The sequence below is a fragment of the Oncorhynchus tshawytscha genome, linkage group LG18 (genome assembly GCF_018296145.1).
Source record: "Oncorhynchus tshawytscha isolate Ot180627B linkage group LG18, Otsh_v2.0, whole genome shotgun sequence".
In the NCBI taxonomy this organism is placed as follows: domain Eukaryota; kingdom Metazoa; phylum Chordata; class Actinopteri; order Salmoniformes; family Salmonidae; genus Oncorhynchus; species Oncorhynchus tshawytscha.
Genome location: NC_056446.1, coordinates 34,376,758 through 34,403,596, shown reverse-complemented (window position 1 = coordinate 34,403,596; position 26,839 = coordinate 34,376,758). Strand labels below are relative to the sequence as shown.

At 44.3% G+C, this 26,839-nt stretch overlaps 1 protein-coding gene across 3 annotated transcripts in view; it reads right to left on the bottom strand.

Annotated features, from left to right (window-relative positions):
* Window positions 1–4,495: 4,495 nt before the first annotated feature.
* The window catches only part of LOC112217930 (sodium/potassium/calcium exchanger 4-like), a 58,846-nt gene continuing 36,502 nt past the window's right edge, over window positions 4,496–26,839 (bottom strand). For all 3 annotated transcript variants that reach the window (XM_042300975.1, XM_042300974.1, XM_042300976.1), the window contains exons 4-17: window positions 26,427–26,501; window positions 26,018–26,102; window positions 25,458–25,561; window positions 20,413–20,487; window positions 20,270–20,295; window positions 20,081–20,134; window positions 15,282–15,379; window positions 12,706–12,875; window positions 12,076–12,220; window positions 11,064–11,230; window positions 10,849–10,963; window positions 10,541–10,653; window positions 10,066–10,131; window positions 4,496–8,492 (exon numbers count right to left, since the gene is read on the bottom strand). In XM_042300975.1, coding sequence (XP_042156909.1) covers window positions 8,343–8,492; window positions 10,066–10,131; window positions 10,541–10,653; window positions 10,849–10,963; window positions 11,064–11,230; window positions 12,076–12,220; window positions 12,706–12,875; window positions 15,282–15,379; window positions 20,081–20,134; window positions 20,270–20,295; window positions 20,413–20,487; window positions 25,458–25,561; window positions 26,018–26,102; window positions 26,427–26,501 — 1,443 coding nt within the window. In that variant the 3' untranslated portion in view covers window positions 4,496–8,342. The remainder of the gene's footprint in view (window positions 8,493–10,065; window positions 10,132–10,540; window positions 10,654–10,848; window positions 10,964–11,063; window positions 11,231–12,075; window positions 12,221–12,705; window positions 12,876–15,281; window positions 15,380–20,080; window positions 20,135–20,269; window positions 20,296–20,412; window positions 20,488–25,457; window positions 25,562–26,017; window positions 26,103–26,426; window positions 26,502–26,839) is intronic.

Sequence of the window (26,839 nt, the reverse complement as noted above, 5' to 3'; positions counted from 1 at the left end):
ATTGTTAACTTTTTTTTCAACCTGGATAACACTCGCCAGTCCAGCTTCCCTGCCCCATCCACCGCTGCCCCCTGGACACTGATCTCTTGGCTACATAGCTGATGCACTCTGGACTGTCCATTAATCACGGTACTCCATTCTGCTTGTTTATGTTTTATCTGTCGGCCCCGTTGCCTAGTCAACGCCATTTTACCTGCTGTTGTTGTGCTAGCTGATTAGCTGTCGTCTCACCTACTGTTTAAGCTAGCTTTCCCAATTCAACACCTGTGATTACTGTATGCCTCGCTGTATGTCTCTCTCAAATGTCAATATTCCTTGTATACTGTTGCTCAGGTTAGTTATCATTGTTCTAGTTCACAATGGAGCCCCTAGTTCTACTCCTCATACCCCTGATAACTCCTTTGTCCCACCTCCCACACATGCGGTGACCTCACCCATTACAACCAGCATGTCCAGAGACACAACCTCTCTCATCATCACCCAGTGCCTGGGCTTACCCCCGCTGTACCCGCACCCCACCATACCCCTGTCTGCGCATTATGCCCTGAATATATTCTACCTTGCCCAGAAACCTGCTCCTCTTATTCTCTGTCCCCAACGCTCTAGGCGACCAGTTTTGATAGCCTTTAGCCGCACCCTCATACTACTCCTTCTCTGTTCCGCGGGTGATGTGGAGGTAAACCCAGGCCCTGCATGTCCCCAGGCACCCTCATTTGTTGACTTCTGTGATCGAAAAAGCCTTGGTTTCATGCATGTCAACATCAGAAGCCTTCTCCCTAAGTTTGTTTTACTCACTGCTCTAGCACACTCTGCTAACCCTGATGTCCTTGCTGTGTCTGAATCCTGGCTCAGGAAGGCCACCAAAAATTCAGAGATTTCCATACCCAACTATAACATCTTCCGTCAAGATAGAACTGCTAAAGGGGGAGGAGTTGCAGTCTACTGCAGAGATAGCCTGCAAAGTAATGTCACACTTTCCAGGTCCATACCCAAACAGTTCGAACTACTAATTTTGAAAATTACTCTCTCCAGAAATAAGTCTCTCACTGTTGCCGCCTGCTACCGACCCCCCTCAGCCCCCAGCTGTGCCCTGGACACCATTTGTGAATTGATCGCCCCCCATCTAGCCTCAGAGTTTGTTCTGTTAGGTGACCTAAACTGGGATATGCTTAACACCCCGCCAGTCCTACAATCTAAGCTAGATGCCCTCAATCTCACACAAATCATCAAGGAACCCACCAGGTACAACCCTAACTCTGTAAACAAGGGCACCCTCATAGACGTCATCCTGACCAACTGGCCCTCCAAATACACCTCCGCTGTCTTCAACCAGGATCTCAGCGATCACTGCCTCATTGCCTGTATCCGCTACGGAGCCGCAGTCAAACGACCACCCCTCATCACTGTCAAACGCTCCCTAAAACACTTCTGTGAGCAGGCCTTTCTAATCGACCTGGCCCGGGTATCCTGGAAGGACATTGACCTCATCCCGTCAGTTGAGGACGCCTGGTCATTCTTTAAAAGTAACTTCCTCACCATTTTAGATAAGCATGCTCCGTTCAAAAAATGCAGAACTAAGAACAGATACAGTCCTTGGTTCACCCCAGACCTGACTGCCCTCGAACAGCACAAAAACATCCTGTGGCGGACTGCAATAGCATCGAATAGTCCCCGGGATATGCAACTGTTCAGGGAAGTCCGGAACCAATACACGCAGTCAGTCAGGAAAGCTAAGGCCAGCTTCTTCAGGCAGAAGTTTGCATCCTGTAGCTCCAACTCCAAAAAGTTCTGGGACACTGTGAAGTCCATGGAGAACAAGAGCACCTCCTCCCAGCTGCCCACTGCACTGAGGCTAGGTAACACGGTCACCACTGATAAATCCATGATTATCGAAAACTTCAATAAGCATTTCTCAACGGCTGGCCATGCCTTCCGCCTGGCTACTCCAACCTCGGCCAACAGCTCCGCCCCCCGGCAGCTCCTCGCCCAAGCCTCTCCAGGTTCTCCTTTACCCAAATCCAGATAGCAGATGTTCTGAAAGAGCTGCAAAACCTGGACCCGTACAAATCAGCTGGGCTTGACAATCTGGACCCCTATTTCTGAAACTTTCCGCCGCCATTGTCGCAACCCCTATTACCAGCCTGTTCAACCTCTTTCATATCATCTGAGATCCCCAAGGATTGAAAGCTGCCGCAGTCATCCCCCTCTTCAAAGGGGGAGACACCCTGGACCCAAACTGTTACAGACCTATATCCATCCTGCCCTGCCTATCTAAGGTCTTCGAAAGCCAAGTCAACAAACAGGTCACTGACCATCTCAAATCCCACCGTACCTTCTCCGCTGTGCAATCTGGTTTCCGAGCCGGTCACGGGTGCACCTCAGCAACACTCAAGGTACTAAACGATATCATAACCGCCATCGATAAAAGACAGTAATGTGCAGCCGTCTTCATTGACCTTGCCAAGGCTTTCGACTCTGTCAATCACCATATTCTTATCGGCAGACTCAGTAGCCTCGGTTTTTCGGATGACTGCCTTGCCTGGTTCACCAATTACTTTGCAGACAGAGTTCAGTGTGTCAAATCGGAGGGCATGCTGTCCGGTCCTCTGGCAGTCTCTATGGGGGTGCCACAGGGTTCAATTCTCGGGCCGACTCTTTTCTCTGTATATATCAATGATGTTGCTCTTGCTGTGGGCGATTCCCTGATCCACCTCTACGCAGACGACACCGTTCTATATACTTTCGGCCCGTCATTGGACACTGTGCTATCTAACCTCCAAACAAGCTTCAATGCCATACAACAATCCTTCCGTGGCCTCCAACTGCTCTTAAACGCTAGTAAAACCAAATGCATGCTTTTCAACCGATCGCTGCCTGCACCCGCATGCCCGACTAGCATCACCACCCTGGATGGTTCCGACCTTGAATATGTGGACATCTATAAGTACCTAGGTGTCTGGCTAGACTGCAAACTCTCCTTCCAGACTCATATCAAACATCTCCAATCGAAAATCAAATCAAGAGTCGGCTTTCTATTCCGCAACAAAGCCTCCTTCACTCACGCCGCCAAGCTTACCCTAGTAAAACTGACTATCCTTCCGATCCTCGACTTCGGCGATGTCATCTACAAAATGGCTTCCAACACTCTACTCAGCAAACTGGATGCAGTCTATCACAGTGCCATCCGTTTTGTCACTAAAGCACCTTATACCACCCACCACTGCGACCTGTATGCTCTAGTCGGCTGGCCCTCATTACATATTCGTCGCCAGACCCACTGGCTCCAGGTCATCTACAAGTCCATGCTAGGTAAAGCTCCGCCTTATCTCAGTTCACTGGTCACGATGGCAACACCCATCCGTAGCACGCGCTCCAGCAGGTGTATCTCACTGATCATCCCTAAAGCCAACACCTCATTTGGCCGCCTTTCGTTCCAGTACTCTGCTGCCTGTGACTGGAACGAATTGCAAAAATCTCTGAAGTTGGAGACTTTTATCTCCCTCACCAACTTCAAACATCAGCTATCTGAGCAGCTAACCGATCGCTGCTGCTGTACATAGTCTATTGGTAAATAGCCCACCCATTTTCACCTACCTCATCCCCATACTGTTTTTATTTATTTACTTGCTCTTTTGCACACCAATATCTCTACCTGTACATGACCATCTGATCATTTATCACTCCAGTGTTAATCTGCAAAATTGTAATTATTCGCCTACCTCCTCATGCCTTTTGCACACATTGTATATAGACTATCCCCTTTGTTTTCTACTGTGTTATTGACTTGTTAATTGTTTATTCCATGTGTAACTCTGTGTTGTCTGCTCACACTGCTATGCTTTATCTTGGCCAGGTCGCAGTTGCAAATGAGAACTTGTTCTCAACTGGCCTACCTGGTTAAATAAAGGTGAAATAAAAAAATAAAAAAATAAAAAAAATGGTTTTCATGGTTCAAGCTAGCCTCCATAGTTCCAGTGAAGGGAACTCTTAAAGCTACAGCATACAATGACATTCTAGACGATTTTGTGCTTCAAACTTTGTGACAACAGTTTGGGGAAGACCCTTCCCTGTTTCAGAATGACAATAACCCTGTGCACAAAGTGAGTTCCATACAGACATGGTTTGTCAAGATCTGTGTGGAAGAACTTGACTGGCCTGCACAGAGCCCTGACTTCAACCCCATCGAACACCTTTGGAACGCAGACTGCGAGCCAGGCCTAATCACCCAACATCAGTGCCCGATCTCACTAATGCTCGTGGCTGAATGGAAGCAAGTCCCTGCATCAATGTTCCAACATCTAGTGGAAATGAGTAGAGGCTGTTATAGCAGGAAAGGGGGGGGCAACTCCATATTAATGCCCATGTATGTAGACACACACTACAGCTGAGAAATTCAAGTCAAAGCACAGTTATCAAAATCCATACTAAATTGCTACATTTAAGAAGTGACTTTTTAAAAATCTGGTATTCAAGGACTGAGACAAATGTTCAGGAATTCTTTTTGCAATTTAATTTTTTCACGTTATTGCTTTACAGTAAAATGCATTGGTTGGATATGTCCAGTATAGCGAGACAATACATTCATATAAGTTATACAGATGTTTTCGATAAATGTTTCATATGAACTAACTTTACATTAAATATATTATCATTATGTTTTATGTCTCATTTTTATTGGTTGACAAATGACTCCCACATCACATTGAGCTCACAGTGCATCAGGTCGTTTCATTCATTCAATAGAATTACATACGGCTCCACTCCGGTGTTGAGAAGTCATAGTTATTGAACATGTGTGTGTGTGGGCAACATTTTCATAGTGCAAACAAATTGTTGCTGAGTGCAAAAAAAAAAAATTCAGTAACCCTCTATAATCTGTTAGTTTGACAATGAACTTTTCTTCAACAAGGTGTGCTATAAAGAGATGATTTAACTATAGTTTAGTACACAGAGCAATAATCTTAACACACACTGAGGAAAAGTTCAATCAAATCACACTACTAGATTATAAATTACGTTCATGGTCATTTTTGCCATAGGGGGGAGGGTGTGTGTAGATTTCTGCACTTTTATTTTGTACAACATGGTTTCCATACAATCTGTATTTTCGATGCAGAACTATGACATTTATGTCATCTGAATTCTACTTCTTTTTAAACAGTGATAAAGTTGTGGCAGATTGCCCAGAGAATTATTCCACGGTGACGTGGGTGGGTGTTAGATGAGTTAGGATAGTCAAGCAGTAAGAGCAGTGTGACCTGCTGTGGTGAGGTGTATTCATTAGGTGCAGACCGTTACAAATCGTTTTGACTGTCGCAAAAACATTTAACGGAAACCGTTTACTCTAGGAACCAAACAGGGAGGGACCTACCTGAATTTGTCCAATAGAAACTCTCGTTTTCGTTGCAAAACATTATCCGTTTAAAGTAAACAGTTTCAGTTTCAAAACATTTTGCAGCAGTCTAACTAATGAATACACCCGTTGTCACCTCTCAGAACCTGGCACCGAGGGCCCAATTTAAAGCAACCCCTAGACCCTATACTCTAGTGGAGATCTGAGAGGATTTGACTGGTATTCGCGCAATATGGTGAAACGTCTGAGCAATGTGGAGCGATTACTGACAGCTGTTAAACACTCAACAAGTACCTAGGGCGTAGGGTCTAGGGGTCCATTGGGGATTGGACCAAGGACATGACCACACAGGTGTTGTACACCGCTCAAAACCAAGACAAACAAAGGGAAATGTACAAAGGAAATCAGGTATACTCTTGACCCAGAAAGCGAGCATCATATGTTCAAAAATATCTATGTATGTACAGTTAATAAGAACCAGTGAAAAGATTGATGCAGTGATCCTTGCAAAGAAGACAATGAGAATCAGAATGGCACTAGCAGAGAACACTATGGGGAAAAGACCCACTGGGATATATACAGAGCAGTGGGGGTAACTGCTATAAACTGATGGTCCAGAAGGGTGGGGTGGGGGGGTCAGAGAGAGCATCGGGGTGTGATGAGAAGGGAGGATAAAGAAGGGGGGGGCCAGTAGAGACTTGAACACAGCGAGTCTACCCCCCCCAGGGTATCAGTTTAGGGGTCCTGCTACTAAAATGTCTGCTCCTTAGGTCCTTCATACAGAGTGGAGATCTCATCTCACAAAGTTCATTCATGGAGAAGGAAAACTTCCAGAAAGTTCAGAGGATTCTGGACTAAACCATCTGTAGCCAGCCTGGGGGGGTGTTTCCCAGCAGGAGTCCTTCCCCTCCGCTCCTCAGGTAGAGTTGGTGATTGAGTAATGCCCTTGTACCAGAGGGTCGGACTCCCCCGCACACACAGAATCTCCAGTTCCAGAACCTTTCCTCCATGTCCTCTGGCTCGGTCCTTTAGCGAGTCATTCAGACCAGTGAGCTCATATTAACCACTAACATTATGGCAACATCAATGTAGTTCCTCCAGAGTCCAACACACATTACGTTGAGATTGCATATACAAGTACCTGCTGCCAACACAAAGGGAAAGATAAGTCCTCACCTTTAACACTCCCCTATCAATGCAAGTCTCTCCAGCTTATTGTAGACTAAGTTCCTGCAGGTGTTTTTGCATGATGTCAAATGTCTTAGTAGCAGTAGCATGTAGCTGCCGTTTATTTATAAAGTGGTTGCCGGGTGGGGTGGGAGGGGGGGGGTCGTGCCATGGAGGAGCCTGCATTTATTGTCCCAACATGCATTGCACTGCAGACAGAAATGGGTATGTGCTCACGATGTTAGAGGTTCAAGTCTATAGGGGATTAGGGAAGGGGGAGGCGGTGAGACCAAGCTGGGCGCGAGCCTGCAAGTCAGCACACACCCTCGTCATTCTCTCACACAAACACACAGTACATACACAAACCCCCCCACACACAGGAAGCACTATTTGATTCAGAAAGTAGGACAGCTTTGCTTGTTTTAAAGTGCAATATCTACATGAAATTCAGAGAGAGAACACCTATGTCGCCCCCTACTGGATCTGCGGAGGCTCCAGATATTCCCTGATAACCAAACGGCTGTGGTTGCTTGAGACCCCTGCCATGCAGCTAGATCATAGTGAGGGGACATTGCCCTCTGGTGGTCAAAAGGGGTCGAGCAGACCGAATCCCATCTAACACGATACATATACATGCTACTGTCCAAAGACGTCAGAATATGAACACCGTCCAAAAGATTTCTCCCAACTCTGGAGCAGGTGTGTTTTCTCTTCATTGTTGTGCAGTCTGAGGGGGTGTGTGTGATCTCAGAACAAGACAAAAAAAAAAAAAGCTGAAATTTCAGCACCACGGATTTTGGAGTTGTCGCCATGAGCCAGACGCCTCCCTTCGAGGGGGAGCCAAATGTCCTGACAATAAAAGTACTTTCTCTGTGTGCTAATTCATTACTGTGAAACAGGCAATGTCCTTTGTGATTGCAACAAGCTCTCAAAAGTATTTTGTCATTTTTAAACTCTATAAAACAAAAAGTACGATACAAAAACAAGAAAAAAAAACATGTTCACAAGTTTTCCATTGTGCTGCAAATATACATACACTCTTCTGGTAGTCAGAGACACAAAGCTTCCTGACTAAATGTCTTTAAGAGTTGATGGAGAGAAGAGACAAGTTAGAGTAGATAGGAGTGAAAGATGAGTGTCTGCTGCAGAGGGGTGGGACGAAGCAATCTGGAAAAAGTCAAAGTTCGGACTATGTCAGAGGGGTCCAGATTTGAAAGAGGAGGAGGAGAGTTCCCCCTCCAAAGGTTGAGGGTACAAGCAGGATTTGGGGGAGAGGTAGAGTTTTAGGGCGAGGTTGTGTATTCTCCGTAGGGTCTTTGGGTGGATCGGTGGGGATGAGAAGAGGAGAAGTTTGGATGGGGGAAGAGTAGGAGAAGGGGTGAGGGTCCATGTTGAGGGTTAGGACTAACCCTAACTTGGACAGAGGTATGTTTGGGATGTTTGTAAGAGGCAGACTACTGTAGGGTTGATTCTAGGGCCTGTGAGGGAATGCTAAGGAAAGCCAGTCAGACTACAGATCGTGTGGATGGGGGAATGGAAAATAGAATAGTCTGAAAATGGGTCCAGTTCGTTTAATGAGTCTGTCCACTCCTCAGAACAAAGCCTCATGGGAAAGTGAGTCCAAGCACAGGGAAATAAAAGATTTAAAGACCAGGATCAGATCAAGAAGTCAACAGGTCAGTTATGAAAATGAAAGGTGACCTGTCAGACAGGAGATAACCAGGTTTAGTAACGTGGTGGAGGATGGGGAAAGTTGATTGTGATTGGTTGCCATTAGGGGTTGAGGGAGTGGAGCTTCCTAGTTGAGGTGGGCGTGGTCCAGCTACTCCTCCATGCACATGGGTAGGTTGACGAAGGTGAACACGTTGTACTCGATCATGATGGAGAAACACAGGAAGACAGCGTAGAGGACCAGCGTGTAGATGCCCAGCTTCAGATCCAGCTTCCAGTGGTTCACATGAATCCCCCCCACCTGCAGAGGGGAACACACACACATCATATATAGTCCCTCTGCAGAGGGGAACACAGTACATCATATATAGTCCCTCTGCAGAGGGGAACACAGTACATCATATATAGTCAGTCTGCAGAGGGGAACACACACACACATCATGCAGAGGGAACACAGATCATATATAGTTCCTCTGCAGAGGGGAACACAGTACATCTATATATAGTCAGTCTGCAGTCTGCAGAGGGGTACATCCTATATATAGTCAACACAGTACATCATATATAGTCAGTCTGCAGAGGGGAACACACATCATATATAGTCAGTCTGCAGAGGGGAACACAGTACATCATATATAGTCAGTCTGCAGAGGGGAACACAGTACATCATCATATATAGTCAGTCTGCAGAGGGGACACACACATCATATATAGTCCCTCTGCAGAGGGGAACACAGTACATCATATATAGTCCTCTGCAGAGGGGAACACACACATCATATATAGTCAGTCTGCAGAGGGGAACACACATCATATATAGTCAGTCTGCAGAGGGGAACACACATCATATATAGTCAGTCTGCAGAGGGGAACACACATCATATATAGTCAGTCTGCAGAGGGGAACACAGATCATATATAGTCCCTCTGCAGAGGGGAACACAGTACATCCTATATATAGTCCCTCTGTAGAGGGGAACACAGTACATCATATATAGTCCCTCTGCAGAGGGGAACACACATCATATATAGTCAGTCTGCAGAGGGGAACACAGATCATATATAGTCCCTCTGCAGAGGGGAACACAGTACATCCTATATATAGTCCCTCTGTAGAGGGGAACACAGTACATCCTATATATAGTCCCTCTGCAGAGGGGAACACAGTACATCCTATATATAGTCCCTCTGCAGAGGGGAACACAGTACATCCTATATATAGTCCCTCTGCAGAGGGGAACACAGTACATCCTATATATAGTCCCTCTGCAGAGGGGAACACAGTACATCCTATATATAGTCCCTCTGCAGAGGGGAACACAGTACATCCTATATATAGTCCCTCTGCAGAGACAGAGGGACTATATATGGACATATGCACAATGTCAAAGCAAATTTGTGCATATTAATATTTATAAATGATACCCCCAAATTTCATGTGTAAGCAATTACATTTTCCCATTAGTTGTGATTTAAGATACAGTACCTGTGTGTTAACTGCACATGGTTCCTTTAAAACACCTACTACAGTGCAACAGCATGTTGTGTACCTTATCAGCAAATTCATCTAATGACCCTTTCCATTAGCGCAATTCAGCTTATTGCACTTTTTTCAAAGGCACACAATCTCTGGCCACAGCCTAATAAATACACTGGCAGATTGGTCAGCGGCAGTCATAGATATTACACTACTGACCAGTCATACTGTGTGTAGAGACTACGACACATGTATAAAACATGCCATATAGCAGACATTTTTCTCCAAGTGACTTAGTCATTGGTGCATACACATGTTTTACGTCTGGGTGGTCCCATCGAACCCACTACCCTGGCATTACAAGCATCCTGCTCTACAAAAGAGGGTATCTGCTCACCGTCAAAGCCACAGATCCCAGTAGCAACACCACAGAGTAGACCAGTCCTCGACTGTTGATCATGACCTAGAGGGAGAAGGTATAGAGCACGTTAGTTAGACAGGGAATATTTCAATCATGTTTTCTAACTGAAAGTTTAGAATTAGAACAATATTCAACATTCTAAAAGTTGTTCCCAACTCCGTAAACACAGCCACAGTCAACCCCCGTAAACACACGGCTCCAGGTCGTAGTCAACCCCCGTAAACACACGGTATTAGTTAACTCAAGGGGCGTATCTCTAGTCTTAAGTGGCTTCCTCTGGCCATGATGAGCAGAGAACGTCTTATACTATTGAGATGCACTCCTAGTAGACAGGTGGGAGAGAGCTGGAGCGACAATAAGGTCAAGGACTCACAGTACTGAAACACAGTCCTTAAAAAGGTTTTAAGGGGGGGCAACCTCACCCTACTCCGTTCCCTATAGCTGTTCTTACCTCGGAGCCGTAGCTGACCGCCATGGTCTGTAGTGCCCAAGGAACGCCCAGCCCAACCAGGATATCAAACACATTACTGCCGATGGTGTTGGACACTGCCATGTCACCCAATCCTAAACACAAATAGCTGTCGTTCAAAATAAGCATTTTACATAAGAACAACCTCCAGAATTAACTTGGAAAAGCCTTAAAGAGTATGGCTAAAGATGGTACAGACCGAAGACCCCCCACCCCACCCAATGAAAAAAAGCCAATGACTAGATTTCCCTGAACTGTTTGATAGGACATGACAGAAACTAGAGCTGTACCTTGCCGAGCAACAATGAGACTGGCGATGCAGTCTGGAACGCTGGTGCCAGCTGCCAGGAAGGTGATGCCCATAATGACATCTGGGATGCCAAGGGTGTAGCCGATGATGGTGACCTGTGACCCACCCCCACACACACACACGTTACGGCTGATAATTGACCAGAACGACAGACAAAGCCCCCCCCACACACACACCCTCTACCCTGAGACTCACCATCCAGACCATGAAGTAGGAGAAGACAGCGATCCAGACGGTAGAAAGGAAGAAGGAGACCATGAAGAACTTCTCCCAGCGAGGCTTGGCACAGTTGGGGATGGTGAAGAACAGGAGGAGCAGCAGGGGCCACGAGATCAGCCACTTACACTTGCTGCCGATGCCATCTGCAGAACAGCCATGGAAGATAAAAAAATATATCAAATGTATTTATAATGCCCTTTTTACATGCAGTCAAAGTGCTTTACAGTAAACCAAGGGGCTAAGAGTCTGGAAAAGCATGCAGAAGCACAGTGGTGACAAACTCCCTAGATGAACCTACTACTCTACAACATTCTAGAACAGTGTTCTGGTCCTGGAGATCCAGAGGTCTGAAGGTATTTGTTCCAGCCCACACAACTTACAGAACTAATTTAACTCATCAGCTACTTTAATCATTAAGCACTTGACAGCTGAAACAAGTCTGTTTCATACACACACTTGGCAGTGTTTGTCATGCACATAAGTGTCAGAGATCATTAGAGTTTGTCATGCACATAAGTGTCAGAGATCATTAGAGTTTGTCATGCACATAAGTGTCAGAGATCATTAGAGTTGGTCATGCACATAAGTGTCAGAGATCATTAGAGTTGGTCATGCACATAAGTGTCAGAGATCATTAGAGTTTGTCATGCACATAAGTGTCAGAGATCATTAGAGTTTGTGATGCACATAAGTGTCAGAGATCATTAGAGTTGGTCATGCACATAAGTGTCAGAGATCATTAGAGTTGGTCATGCACATAACAGTGTCAGAGATCATTAGAGTTTGCCATGCACATAACAGTGTCAGAGATCATTAGAGTTTGTCATATGATAAAGTCACTGAATAATTTGGGTAACGGCACCACGTCTACTGAAGTGGAAGCAAATGGCACCAATCTTGTCGACAAAACATTTCCTATCGACAGTCTTGTTAGACTCTGTCTGGATAAACATCACGCTAATACACACACACACACACACACACACACCAGGGATATGAAAGGGGGAGATGGTTTCATTCTCCTGCTCCTCCTCTGCGGGTTTGTCTTCAGGCACATTGCCATTCTCAATGTCCACCTTCCCCTCCAGAACCTGGGTCTCCACCCCGTTGGCACCCTGGACTAGCTTCTGACGCTGTGAGGAAGAGGCAAAACAGGGTGGAGACCAAAACAGTTCATTACGGTACACATCCGAAAATGTCCAGGGGTGAATTCATTACTCGCAGACCGTAGAAAAACTTTTGGCCTGTTGCAAAACATTTTTCAACTGAAACACTTTACCGTTTACTCAGGCAACCAAATGGAAACAGAGCGAAACAGGGAGGGACCTACCTGAATTAATCCAATAGAACCTCAATTTTTTGTTGCGAAACTTATTCCGTTTGGAGTTAACAGTTTGCGTTGCAAAGCGCAAAACGTTTTGCAACAGACCAAACGTTTTGCTACGGTCTGCGACAAGTGAACACACCCCAAGCAGACCCCCACTGTTTCAGTCAGATTCTTTCTGTCTGGTGTCTAATGAACACTATAAAATCTATATCTGAGACAATTGCATTTTTTAACATGGAAACAATCTGCTCCTCATCTCGTTCCTGTAGTTGCATCCCTATCTATCCATACCTCAGTGATGATGAGGCGACTGGCCATGCGCAGCCGGGTCTTTGGGCCAAAATGGCTGGTGACCATGACGCGGAGGCCGGCCTCTGGGAAGCGTAACTTGGGAGGGCTGGCGTGCATAATCTCATCGACCATGACCACAGAGCCACGACTGTAAGCCTTACTGGGCTTAACTGGAGATGGACAGACACATTAGTCCTTCACACTGACATGCACACAGACGCTAACACACAAACATGCTAGCAAAAAAACACAAAAAAACACTGAAGTAATTATCCAGTGGAAATCTCACTTTAAAAAAAACTCATACCCACAAGTTGTCTCATCTTGTACTCGTGGCCAAAACATAAATTGGAGAACAAAACACTTCATAACTCTACCTCAAACTTGTATCTCAAACAGACAGTTGTTTGCCATTTCCTCAGGGGATAAGGTCACTCCCTTAGTCATTTTTGGCCTAAGGAGCCCTATTTTGATGGACTCTTGTAGAAAAGACATGACTTTACATGTTCAGTCATTTGAACATGTATGTATTCTGTGTTAGTTGTTTGAATGTCATCTAAATCTAGGCCAAGAGCAGGACTATTTTCTAGGAGAACATTTAACCCTTTAGCATGTAACTGATCTTCTCATGAGATTAAAGTCTTTACAGTTTTACTGCAAAATATGTATTGCCACAATGTTTGTTCTTCAAATTATGTATTTTATTAGAACAAAAAAATGAAGTAAATTGCCCACATCTTGAAAAAAAATATGAATATCAGTGAAGTATATCTGTCAGATTTGACATGGCCTAAATGAATGAATGATCATTAGTTGGGGCCCTATACAAGATACAGTGAGCTCCAAAAGTATTGGGACAGTGACAGAGGTTCAGCAGCAGGCTGTCAGCTTTAAGGGTGTTTTAATCCATAAACCGGGTGCACCGTTCAGAAATTGCAGCAAAAGTATTGGGACAAATTCACACATGTATATTAATGTAGTCAAAAGTGTAGTATTTTGTCCCATATTCATAGCATACAATGATTACGTCAAGCCTTTGACTCTACAAACTTGTTGAATGCATTGGCTATTTGTTTTGGTTATGTATCAGATAATTATTTGCCAATAAAAAAAAAAAGTATTATAAATAAAACTAGTCAACACTTGCTATTCAGTTGTCAATCAACGCACAGTAAATAGCCCATGAGCCACGACTCCGCGTGGTGGCTACATGAAACATAATCATGTGCAATAAAACAATAATTAGGCTAAGTTGATTAACTCATCGTTACCACTTACATTACATAGGATGCGGAAATTCACGATCATCATGCCCTCTCCCTCCTCTGTGTAAAGAAATTTGACTGCAATCAACCACAGTGCACACAAATTGTACCGGGAGTCGAGACAGATCAGACTGCGTTTTCCTGTCATCGCTTGCTTAGTGACTGACATGCACCGATTCTATCAAAAGATGGCTAGAAGATGCATGTCAGTCATTCTAGAGGCAGAGGGGCTTGATGGACTAGCGAATTGAAACTTTTAAATGAAAAACATAGTCTAGATAATATGAAGTGGAAAAGTAGCCGGGTGAAAATGATTAGTGGACGGCGGTGCTAATGGAAGACACCAACACAGAAAACATGCTTTTTAACTTGTGCTTTTGGAAGGAAAACATTTTCACTAACACTGTAACTAAATAGAGGTCATATCTAATAGAAATCTGGAAACACAGGACAATTATTTTAAGGTGTAAAAACACCTTCCCGCGAAACGTTTTCACTTGTGTTTTAAACATACTCCTAGTATAATGCCTGGATGCAGGGTTTAAGTGTTCTATATTCAATTAGCAAGAGTATATTGATTATATAGAAATTGGTATGCATACATTAAGTAAACAAAGCTGACAAACATTCCCTATATTTGGATATTTAGTACCATAAGTCAGTGGGCTGAAACATCAAGAGACAAGCAGAGCAACACACTGCAGAGAAACACTGCATTCTAGCACGCAGAAACAGTTACTACACACAATAAGCAACAGAAGGTTTTAGTAAGGCTGAACAGACAGGCGCTTTGACAGTGGAAAGAAAGAGGAAGATATGGGTCGCATCTACACAAGTTACAAGCCGCTTATGACATTAATACCAAAGATAAGGTGTCTAGGCTGAGAGAGGCAGTGAGTGAAGGAGAGAGCACTGTGGTTGAGCAGAAGGGTACCTCTTATCCAGTGTTAGTCAGCGTAGTAGAATGGAGACTGTTGAGCTGCAACACCTTCACCACACTGACAGAGGAAGTCCTACCCAAATCCCAGAAGTCCATATTCCCTCAAAAAAAACAGCCATTCCCTCAAAAAAACAGCCATTCCCTCAAAAAAACAGCCATTCCCTCAAAAAAACAGCCATTCCCTCAAAAAAACAGCCATTCCCTCAAAAAAACAGCCATTAGTCAATTTTGGTAATTTCAAAAGAAGACCAGTTGAGAATATGTCTTGGAGACGCCTTGGTGTGTACTACAGCCTGTCTGGTCAGCCTTACCTGCTGCTGTGCTGAGTATAGGTAATGAGGGGTCAGCAGCCCCATAACAAGCTGTATTACCATCCTCCATCTCGCTGCTGGCCGCAGCGTTACCGTTGGCCTGGTTCTTGTCTTTACCCCCTTTCCCCGTGAACAACTTCTGCAAGCTCTGGTTAAACCTGGGAGAAGAAAGGAGAGGGACACTGGTCAATGTCTCCCTTGTTCATCAACAGCCAATAACTCAATTGTATGCAGTGCTGTGTGAACTCTAGGGACCAGTTTCCTGGACACATGAATAAATTGACTTAATTCTCCATTGAAAAAAAACAACATTTTAGGACTAGGATTAATAGGTGTAATCTGGATCCTGTAAACTGGCCCTGTGTATACAGTAAACTGCATCAACATTGTTACAACTGGTCATATTTACAAAAACTGTGGCAAACTCAGTTCTGCAACTTCTGGGGAATGTGAACCATGTTATATATTTGACATCCTATGTATGCACACTTCTAATGATACAGCAACCCCTATGGACGGAAAAGTCTGAAGTAGTCTGTGAGTAGGCTATTTTCCCTGAGTGGCTTTCACAATGGGTCATAGAAGGGCAGTCAGAAGTCCTTTCCTCCAAACTAGACAGGAGACAAGTGATATCCAGTTAAGTCTGGTGCTCTTTAGCCACTGCAGAGGGAGGATTAAAGTGTTATGGCTGGGCTGGGAGTGAGCAGGCTGGGGCTGAGAGACAGATTACTGGCAGCAGAAAGTGTCCTGGATGAACCAAGGCAGAAACAGACAGGAAAAAAAACTCCCATCCCCAAAAAAATCTATTTCAATATCTTTGCACTTTTTTTTGAAATATATACACATCTTAAAAGAGATGTTACAGAAAATGTAAACCTCTCGCTTTGGGCTGGATGTGTCAATGTGTAGTTTGTATTTATTATGGATCCCCACTAGTTCCTGCCAAAGCAGCAGCTACTCTTCCTGGGGTTTATTATGGATCCCCACTAGTTCCTGCCAAAGCTACTCTTCCTGGGGTCCAGCAAAATGAAGGCAGTTAATACCATTTTAAAACATTCACAGATTTCACAACACACTGTGTGCACTCAGGCTCCTACTCCACCACTACCACATATCTACAGTAGTAAATCCATGTGTATGTATAGTGCGTATGCAAATGCTTGTATTGCTTCACATGTTCAATCTATCACCAGAATTACGGTCTTACCTCAATTAGCCACCAAATCCCTAGGGTGTTTTCTGGTAGCTGTGCTTCACCATTTTCCATACATTTTCCCCCCACGTGGGCCAGCCCCCTAGCAATTCAAGTTCTAGCCAGTAAGCTTCACCCCCTTGCCATTTGAGTGACAGCTAGCAAGATGAACACACAGCAGAGCGCGAGCGAGAGAGGACGCGGTGCACATACAGTAAAAGGCCCAAAGTATGTGGACATCCCTTCAAAGGAGTGAATTTGGCAATGTCAGCCACACCTGTTGCTGACAGGTGTATAACATTGAGCACACAGCCATGCAATCTCCATAGACAAACATTGGCAGTAGAATGGTCCATACTGAAGAGCTCAGTGACTTAACGTGGCACCGTTATAGGATGCCATCTTTCCAACAAGTCAAAATGCTGCCCTGCTAGAGCTGCCCCAGTTAACTGTAAGTGCTGTTGTGAAGTGGAAAAGTCTAAGAGGAATAACGGCTCAGCCACGAAGTGGTAGGTCACACAAGCTCACAGAACAGGACCACAGAGTGCTGAAGCACATAGCATGTAAAAAGCCTCGGTCCTCGGTTGCAACACTCACTACAGAGTTCCAAACGAACCTCTGGGAGCAACGGCAGCACAAGACCTGTTCGTTGGGAGATTATTGGAATGGGTTTCTATGTCAGAGCAGCCGCACACAAGTTTAAGATCACCATGCGCAATGCCAAGTGTCGACTGTAGTGATGTAAAGCTCGTCGCCATTGGACTCTGGAGCAGTGGAAACACGTTCTCTGGAACGATGAATCACACGTCACCATCTAGCAGTTCGATGGGCGAATCAGGGTTTGGCGGATGCCAGGCAAACGCTACCTCGCAGAATGCATAGTGCCAACTGTAAAGTTTGGTGGAGGAGGAATAATGGTCTAAGTTCACGGCGTAGACGTCACTGACAAATTGAAATGGACCACCCACACAAACAGTGTGGTGAAGGCGGCACAACAGCGCCGCTTCAACCTCAGGAGGCTGAGGAAATTTGTCTTGTCACCCAAAATGCTCAAACTTTCACAGCTTCACAATCGAGAGCATTCTGTCTGGCTGTATCACCACCTGGTACGGTAACTGCTCCGCCCACAACCACAAGGCTCTCCAGAGGGTGGTGCGGTCTGCACAACGCATCACCGGGGGCCAACTACCAGCCCTCCATGACACCCGATGTCACAGGAAGGCCAAAAAGATCATCAAGGACCTCAACTACCCGAGCAACTGCCTGTTCACCCCGCTACCATCCAGAATTTGAGGTCAGTACCGGGGCACCAAAGCTGGGACTGAGAGACTGAAAAACAGCTTCTATCTCAAGGCCATCAGACTGTTAAACAGCCACCACTAACACAGTGAGGCTGCTGCCTACATTGAGACCCAATCACTGGCCACTTTAATAAATGGATCACTAGTCACTTTATACAATGCCACTCTAAATAATGGTTTACATGTCTATACTGCATTTTATACCATCTATTGCACCTTGCCTATGCCGCTCGGCCACATACTTATATGTACATATTCTCATTCACCCCTTTAGATTTGTATGTATTTGGTGGTTGTTAGGGAATTGTTAGATATTATTGCACTGTCAGAACTAGAAGCACAAGCATTTCGCAACACTCACATTAACATATGCCAACTATGTGTATGTGACAAATAAAATGTGATTTGATTGTTTGGGCTAGCACCCTTAGTTCAAGTGAAGGGAAATTCTAAAAGATACAGCATACAATAACATTCTAGACGAGTCTGTGCTTCCAACTTTGTGGCAACAGTTTGGGGAAGGCCCTTTCCTGTTTCAGCATGACAATGCCCCTATGCACACAGCGAGGTCTATACAGATTTTTTTTTTTTTCGAGATCGGTGTGGAAGAACTTGACTGGCCTGCACAGAGCCCTGACCACCTCCCCATCGAACACCTTTGGGATGAATTGGAACGCCGACTGCGAGCCAGACCTAATCACCCAACATCAGTGACCGACCTCACTAACGCTCTTCTGGCTGAATGGAACAAGTCCCCGCAGCAATGTTCCAACATCTAGTGGAAAGCCTTCCCAGAAGAGTGGAGGCTGTTATAGCAGCAATGTTCCAACATCTAGTGGAAAGCCTTCCCAGAAGAGAAGAGGCTGTTATAGCAGCAATGTTCCAACATCTAGTGGAAAGCCTTCCCAGAAGAGTGGAGGCTGTTATAGCAGCAATGTTCCAACATCTAGTGGAAAGCCTTCCCAGAAGAGTAGAGGCTGTTATAGCAGCAATGTTCCAACATCTAGTGGAAAGCCTTCCCAGAAGAGTGGAGGCTGTTATAGCAGCAATGTTCCAACATCTAGTGGAAAGCCTTCCCAGAAGAGTGGAGGCTGTTATAGCAGCAATGTTCCAACATCTAGTGGAAAGCCTTCCCAGAAGAGTGGAGGCTGTTATAGCAGCAATGTTCCAACATCTAGTGGAAAGCCTTCCCAGAAGAGTGGAGGCTGTTATAGCAGCAATGTTCCAACATCTAGTGGAAAGCCTTCCCAGAAGAGTGGAGGCTGTTATAGCAGCAATGTTCCAACATCTAGTGGAAAGCCTTCCCAGAAGAGTGGAGGCTGTTATAGCAGCAATGTTCCAACATCTAGTGGAAAGCCTTCCCAGAAGAGTGGAGGCTGTTATAGCAGCAATGTTCCAACATCTAGTGGAAAGCCTTCCCAGAAGAGTGGAGGCTGTTATAGCAGCAATGTTCCAACATCTAGTGGAAAGCCTTCCCAGAAGAGTGGAGGCTGTTATAGCAGCAATGTTCCAACATCTAGTGGAAAGCCTTCCCAGAAGAGTGGAGGCTGTTATAGCAGCAATGTTCCAACATCTAGTGGAAAGCCTTCCCAGAAGAGTGGAGGCTGTTATAGCAGCAAAGGGGCGACCAACTCCATATTAATGCCAATGATTTTGGAATGAGATGTTCAACGGGGCGGCAGGGTAGCCTAGTGGTTAGAGCGTTGGACAACTAACTGAAAGGTTGCAAGATCAAACCACCGAGCTGACAAGGTACAAATCTGTCATTCTGCTCCTGAACAGGCAGTTAACCCACTGTTCCTAGGCCGTCATTGAAAATAAGAATTTGTTCTTAACTGACTTGCCTGGTTAAATAAAGGTAAAATAAATAAAAACAAGCAGGTGCCCACATACTTTTCACATGTCTGCACATACAGTACCAGTCAAAACAGTTGACACACCTACTCATTTCAGGGTTTTTCTTTATTTTTCCTATTTTCTACATTGTAGAATAATAGTGAAGACAAACTATGAATAATGTAGTAACCAAACAAAGTGTTAAAAATATATATTTTATATTTGAGATTCTTCAAAGTAGCCACCCTTGATGACAGCTTTGCACACTCTTGGCATTCTACAATGTAGAAAACAGTCAACATCAAGAAAAACCCTTGAATGAGTCTGCGTGTCCAAACTGTTGACTGGTGCTGTATATGAAGTAGTACACCATTTTATTTTTATTTTTCCGGGGACCACTTTTGGCTCGCTAGCTCTACTTATAGAACTACTGGCTAAAAAGTACAGGAGAATCTCTTCAAGATATCCGCCCTCAGTTTCATTGGCCGCCCTGAGTTGTGTGATGTCAGACTTACTAGTGCAGCACTTACTTCATGATGAGGATGTATCCACAGTACATGAGCACCAACACCAGGCTCTCCCACCTGAGACGGACAGACCAATGAAATCACATCACAGTAAGCCGATAAAATCACATATCGCCCAATAAGGAGCAGAGTTCAGGTACATAACCAATGAAATATCAAAAGGTCATATTTAAAAAAGGGCAGATCACTTACCACACCACCTTCTCATCGTAAATGAACTGGGGAAAAAGAGCACGGGCAGAATTCAAAACAATGCCAGTTAGGAAGTATTCAATAAATATATTGTTTATGGTGGCATACAATACATGTTAAGAGCAATTTAATGTCAGACTTACTGCAATAAGAGCTAGGATAGACAAGATGTAGTAGAAGGAATCTCGGAAAACAGACCACCAACCCAACATTACGACCTAGAAAGAGAAAGAGATCCCGTTCTGGTATTCAGTAACTAAAGTGTCTCAGACTAGACGTTCTGATCTAGGATCCCCTTTTCTACGTATAGCGTATTCAGAACGTATTCAGAAACCTTGACTTTTTCCACATGTTAGGTTAAAGCCTGATTATAATATTGATTCAATAGTTCACACACACACACACACACACACACACACAATACCCCATAACGGCGTAGCAAAAACAGGTTTACACATTTTTGCTACTTTATAAAGAAAAACATTAAAAACCTGAAATATCACATTTACATAAGTATTCAAACCCTTTACTCAGTACATTGTTGAAGCACCTTTGGCAGCGATTACAGCCTCGAGTCTTCTTGGGTATGATGCTACAAGCTTGGCACACCTGTACTGGGGGAATTTCTCCCATTCTTCTCTGCAGATCCTCTCAAGCTCTGTCATGTTGGATGGGGAGTGTTGCAGTTGTTCAAATCAGGTTCAAGTCCAGGCTCTGGGACACTCAAGAATGTTCAGAGACTTGTCCCAAAGAAACTTCTGTCATCTTGGCTGTGTGCTTAGGGTTGTTGTCTTGTTGGAAGGTAAACTGCTGCCACTACCCATGCTTCCCTGCACGATGCTGCCACTACCCACGCTTCCCTGCACGATGCTGCCACTACCCACGCTTCCCTGCACGATGCTGCCACTACCCACGCTTCCCTGCACGATGCTGCCACTACCCACGCTTCCCTGCACGATGCTGCCACTACCCACGCTTCCCTGCACGATGCTGCCACTACCCACGCTTCCCTGCACGATGCTGCCACTACCCACGCTTCCCTGCACGATGCTGCCACTACCCACGCTTCCCTGCACGATGCTGCCACTACCCACGCTTCCCTGCACGATGCTGCCACTACCCACGCTTCCCTGCATGATGCTGCCACTACCACGCTTCCCAGTAGGGATGGTGCCACTACCCACGCTTCCCAGTAGGGATGGTGCCACTACCACGCTTCCCAGCACGATGCTGCTACTACCACGCTTCCCAGTAGGGATGGTGCCATGTTTTCTCCAGATGTGATGCTTGGCATTCAGGCCAGAATAAAATATTGGTTTCATCAGACCAGAGTATCTTGTTTCTCATGGTCTGAGTCCATTAGGGGGCTTTTGGCAAACTCCAAGCGGGCTGTCATGTGCCTTTTACTGACGAGCTGCTTCCGTCTGGCCACTCTACCATAAAGGCTAGATTTGTGGAGTGCTGCAGAGACGGGAGATCCTTCCAGAAGGACAACCATCTCCGCAGAGGAACTCTGAAGCACTGTCAGAGTGACCATCGTGTTCTCGGTCACCTCCCTGACCAAGGCCCTTCTCCCCTGTTTGCTCTGTATGGCCAGGTAGTCAGCTCTAGGAAGTCTTGGTGAATCTAAACTTTTTTATTTAGAATGGAGGCCACTGTGTTCTCGGGGACCTTCAAATGCTGCAGAAATGTTTTGCTACCCTTCCCCAGATCTGTGCCTCGAAACAATCCTGTCTCGGAACTATACAGACAATTCCTACGACCTCAAGGCTTTGTTTTTGCTCTGACATGCACTGTCAACTGTGGGGCCTTATATAGACAGGTGTGTGCTTTTCCAAATCATGTCCAATCACCTGAATTTGCCACAGGTGGACTCCAAATAACTTGTAGAAACAAAGGATGATCAAGGAAACAGGACCGGAGCTCAATTTAGGGTCTCAAAGCAAAGGGTCTGAATACGTACAGTTGAAACCGGAAGTTCACAGACACTTAGATTGGAGTCATTAAAGTTCGTTTTTCAACCACTACACAAATTTCTTGTTAACAAACTATAGTTTTGGCAAGGACATCTACTTTGTGCATGACATGTAATCTTTCCAACACTTGTTTACAGACAGATCATTTCACTGTATCACAATTCCAGTGGGTCAGAAGTTAACGTTGACTGTGCCTTTAAACAGCTTGGAAAATTCCAGAAAATTATGTAATGGCTTTAGAAGCTTCTGATAGGCTAATTGACATCAGTTGAGTCAATTGGAGGTGTACCTGTAGATGTATTTCAAGGCCTACCTTCAAACTCAGTGCCTTTTTGCTTGAAATGAGTTTCTTTCCCGTTTTTTTATCAGCCAAGACCTCCACAAGTCTGGTTCATCCTTGGGAGCAATTTCCAAACGCTTGAAGGTACCACATTCGTCTGTACAAACAATAGTATGCAAGTATAAACACCATGGGACCACGCAGCTGTCATACCTATCAGGAAGGAGACGCGTTCTGTCTCCTAGAGATGAACGTACTTTGGTGCGAAAAGTTGAAATCAATCCCAGAACAGCAGCAAAGGACCTTGTGAAGATGCTGGAGGAAACAGGTACAAGTATCTATATCCACAGTAAAACGAGTCCTATATCGACATAACCTGAAAGGCTGCTCAGCAAGGAAGAAGCCACTGCTCCAAAACCACCATAAAAAGCCAGACTACAGTTTAGACGTCGACCGATTAATCGGAATGGTAGATTAATTAGGGCCGATTTCAAGTTTTCATAACAATCGGAAATCGTTTTTTTTTTTTTTTACACCTTCATTTAATCTTTATTTAACTAGGCCAGTCAGTTAACACATTCTTATTTTCAATGACGGGTTCCCCTACCGGGGAACAGTGGGTCAACTGCCTCGTTCAGGGGCAGAATGACAGATGTTTTACCTCAGCTCGGGGGATTCAATCTTGCAACCTTACAGTTAACTAGTCCAACGCTCTAACCACCTGCCTCTCATTGCACTCCACGAGGAGACGGTCTGTTACTCGAATGCAGTAAGAAGCCAAGGCAAGTTGCTAGCTAGCATTAAACTTCTTATAAAAAAATCAAATCAATCATAATCACTAGTTAACTACACATGGTTGATGATATTACTAGTTTAACTAGCGTGTCCTGCGTTGCATATAACCGATGCGGTGCGTATCGTTGCTCCAATGTGTACCTAACCATAAACATCAATGCCTTTCTTAAAGTCAATACACAGAAGAAGTATACATATTTAAACCTGCATATTTAGCTAAAATAAATCCAGGTCAGCAGGCAATATTAACCAGGTGAAATTGTGTCACTTCTCTTGCGTTCATTGCACGCAGAATCAGTGTATATGCAACAGTTTGGGCCGCCTAATTTGCCAGAATGCCAGAATGTTCCCCTTGCTCTGCAAAGGCCGCGGCTTTTGTGGAGCGATGGGTAAGGCTGCGTCGAGCGTGGCTGTTGTCGTTGTGTTCCTGGTTCGAGCCCAGGTAGGAGCGAGGAGAGGGACGGAAGCTATACTGTTACACTGGCAATACTAAAGTGCCTATAAGAACATCCAATAGTCAAAGGTTAATGAAATACAAATGGTATAGAGAGAAATAACTTCAACCTAAAACTTATTATCTTGGAATATTGAAGACTCATGTTAAAAGGAACCACCAGCTTTCATATGTTCTCATGTTCTGAGCAAGGAACTTAAACGTTAGCTTTCTTACATGGCACATATTGCACTTTTACTTTCTTCTCCAACACTTTGTTTTTGCATTATTTAAACCAAATTGAACATGTTTCATTATTTATTTGAGACTAAATTGATTTTATTGATGTATTATATTAAGTTAAAATAAGTGTTCGTTCAGTATTGTTGTAATTGTCATTATTACAAATAAATAAAATATATATAAAACAATTTTTATTTAGTTATTAAATCGGCATCGGCTTTTTTTGGTCCTCCAATAATCGGTATAGGCGTTAAAATCATAGTCGGTCGACCTCCACTACAGTTTGCAACTGCACATGGGGACAAAGAGCATACTTTTTGGAGAAATGTCCTCTGGCCTGATGAAACAAAAATAGAACTGTTTGGCCATAATGACCATCGTTATGTTTGAAGGAAAAGGGGGAGGCTTGCAAGCCGAAGAATACAATCCCAACTGTGAAGCACGGGGGTGGCAGCATCATGTTGTGGGGGTGCTTTGCTGCAGGAGAGACTGGGGCACTTCACAAAATAGATGGCATCATGAGGGAGGAAAATTGTGGATATATTGAAGCAACATCTCAAGACATCAGTCAGGAAGTTAAAGCCTGATCGCAAATGGGTCTTCCAAATGGACAATGACCCCAAGCATACTTCCAAAGGTGTGGCAAAATGGCTTAAGGACAACAAAGTCAAGGTATTGGAGTGGCCATCACAAAGCCCTGACCTCAATCCTATAGAAAATGTGGTCAAAACTGAAAAAGCATGTGCGAGCAAGGAGGCCTACAAACCTGACAGTTACACCAGCTCTGTCAGGAGGAATGGAAGGCTACTCAAAACATTTAACCCAAGTTTAAATTGTTTAAGGCAATGCTACCAAATACTAATTGAGTGCATGTAAACTTCTGACCCACTGAGAATGTTATGAAAGAAAAGGTGAACCAAATAATTCTCTACTATTATTCTGACATTTTTACATTCTTAAAATAAAGTGATGATCCTAACTAATCACAGGGAATTTTTACTACGATTAAATGTCAGGAATTGTGAAAAACTGAGTTTAAATGTATTTGGCTAAGGTGTATGTAAACTTCCGACTTCAACTGTACATAAATAAGGTATTTGTTTATTTTTAATACATTTGCAAAAATGTCAAAAGAAATCTGTTTTCACTTTGTCATTATGGAGTAGTGTGCAGATTGCTGATGATTTTGTTTTAATGGTCTGAATACTTTCTGAAGGCTCTGGAATCCTATTCATTATCATCTAAAAGAGGCTAAACTGATCCTAGATCAGCACTCCTGCTCTTTCTAAAACACAGGCCCAGAAATATGCTTTCCAAGACAAACATCAACAGTCATCTGGACATGGTTCCCCTTAGGGGAACTCAATCTTCCCATTTACTTGTCAGCCCATAAATGATCCAAACGCTGCACTAAACGAGACCTGCACGCACACATACATACGTACACAGAAACACACACACCTGTCCGGCGAAGATTCCACACACACCGATGATGCACAGGATATTAAAGACGGCTGAGCCAACGATTGTCCCAACCCCCACGTCACCGTGGGTGATGAAGACACCTGCACAGAGGGAGGGAGCCATCCACAATCAGCCCTGACAACAGCCATCTGGGAGAGTGTGTGTGTTTTTTATATTTGGATATATTGGTGTGTGTGTGTTAAATCTGGTGAACAGACACACGTAGTGTCTGTCAGAAGACTGTGGGATGTGATGATTAAGTCACTTAATTCCGGTACGCAGGTTGTTTTTTTTAGACACTGATCATTTGGACAAATCACAGTTTCCCAGGAGTTGACATCTTTCACATTTCAGAATGGGGAGGGGACATTTGGTTCATGCTTTGTCTGAAAGTTTACGTTTAGGGAGAAGGGGGGTGTGGAGACTTCTCTAGTATGGTTAGTATTTTATCCCATACATCTCTCCACAAAACATAATCCAGCATCTGACGCAAATACACAAGATTTTACTTCTGGGTATCAGAGATGATGTGTTGGTGTGTGTGTGTCATATCTTACCAATGACAGAGGCAAACAGCTCTGGAGCAGAACTCCCAGCTGCCATAAAAGTGGCTCCGGCAACATCCTCACTTAGGTCTAGTTTCTGACGGACAGAAAGAGATGAGACCAGAGAGGAGACCAGAGTGCTTACTCAAGGTGAGCTTCCAAAAAGCTTTGCATTTAAAATGTGGCACTTCATGTATCTTCACACGCAAAGCAATCATAGAATAGAGAAGTACTTCATTAGGAATATTTGATTCAGTTCAAAGAATATTGATTCGTGAAAGTATTACTTGAGAAGTAAAGTGCCAACCTAGCTACTATGTTAACAGAAAACTTACCTGTGTTAAGAACATAAGGCCTAATATCTCTGACCACTTTCACCAGATTGTGTTCCTAACAAGGGTGGGGGGAAACTGTCCCTCACCTCACAGATCTTCTCCAGCGATGTCACAAAGTAGTCGTCACAGATTATAGCCAGGGCCAGGAACATATAGAGGGCCTGTGGAGAGACGGGAGAGAAGTCATGGTGTGTGTGCGAGCATACGCGTCAAACATTAACTCAACAGAAATTGGCTTAACTGATAGGAAACTTGGCAGATCAAGGAAGGAAGGAAGGACCTAGAGAGCACTATTGACCAATCCCCAAATGGAGCCCTAACACATAGCTGCTAGGTATGACGTAGATCTGAGAGGATTAGAAACATCTAGGATTACATACCTAAGGTAATAAATGTTTGGAACATTCTACCTAACATATCTGAAGATGGAACTACTCCTACCACCTAGTAGAATGATAGCCATCTGATCTGGGATTGATACAATCACGTTGAAAATTGT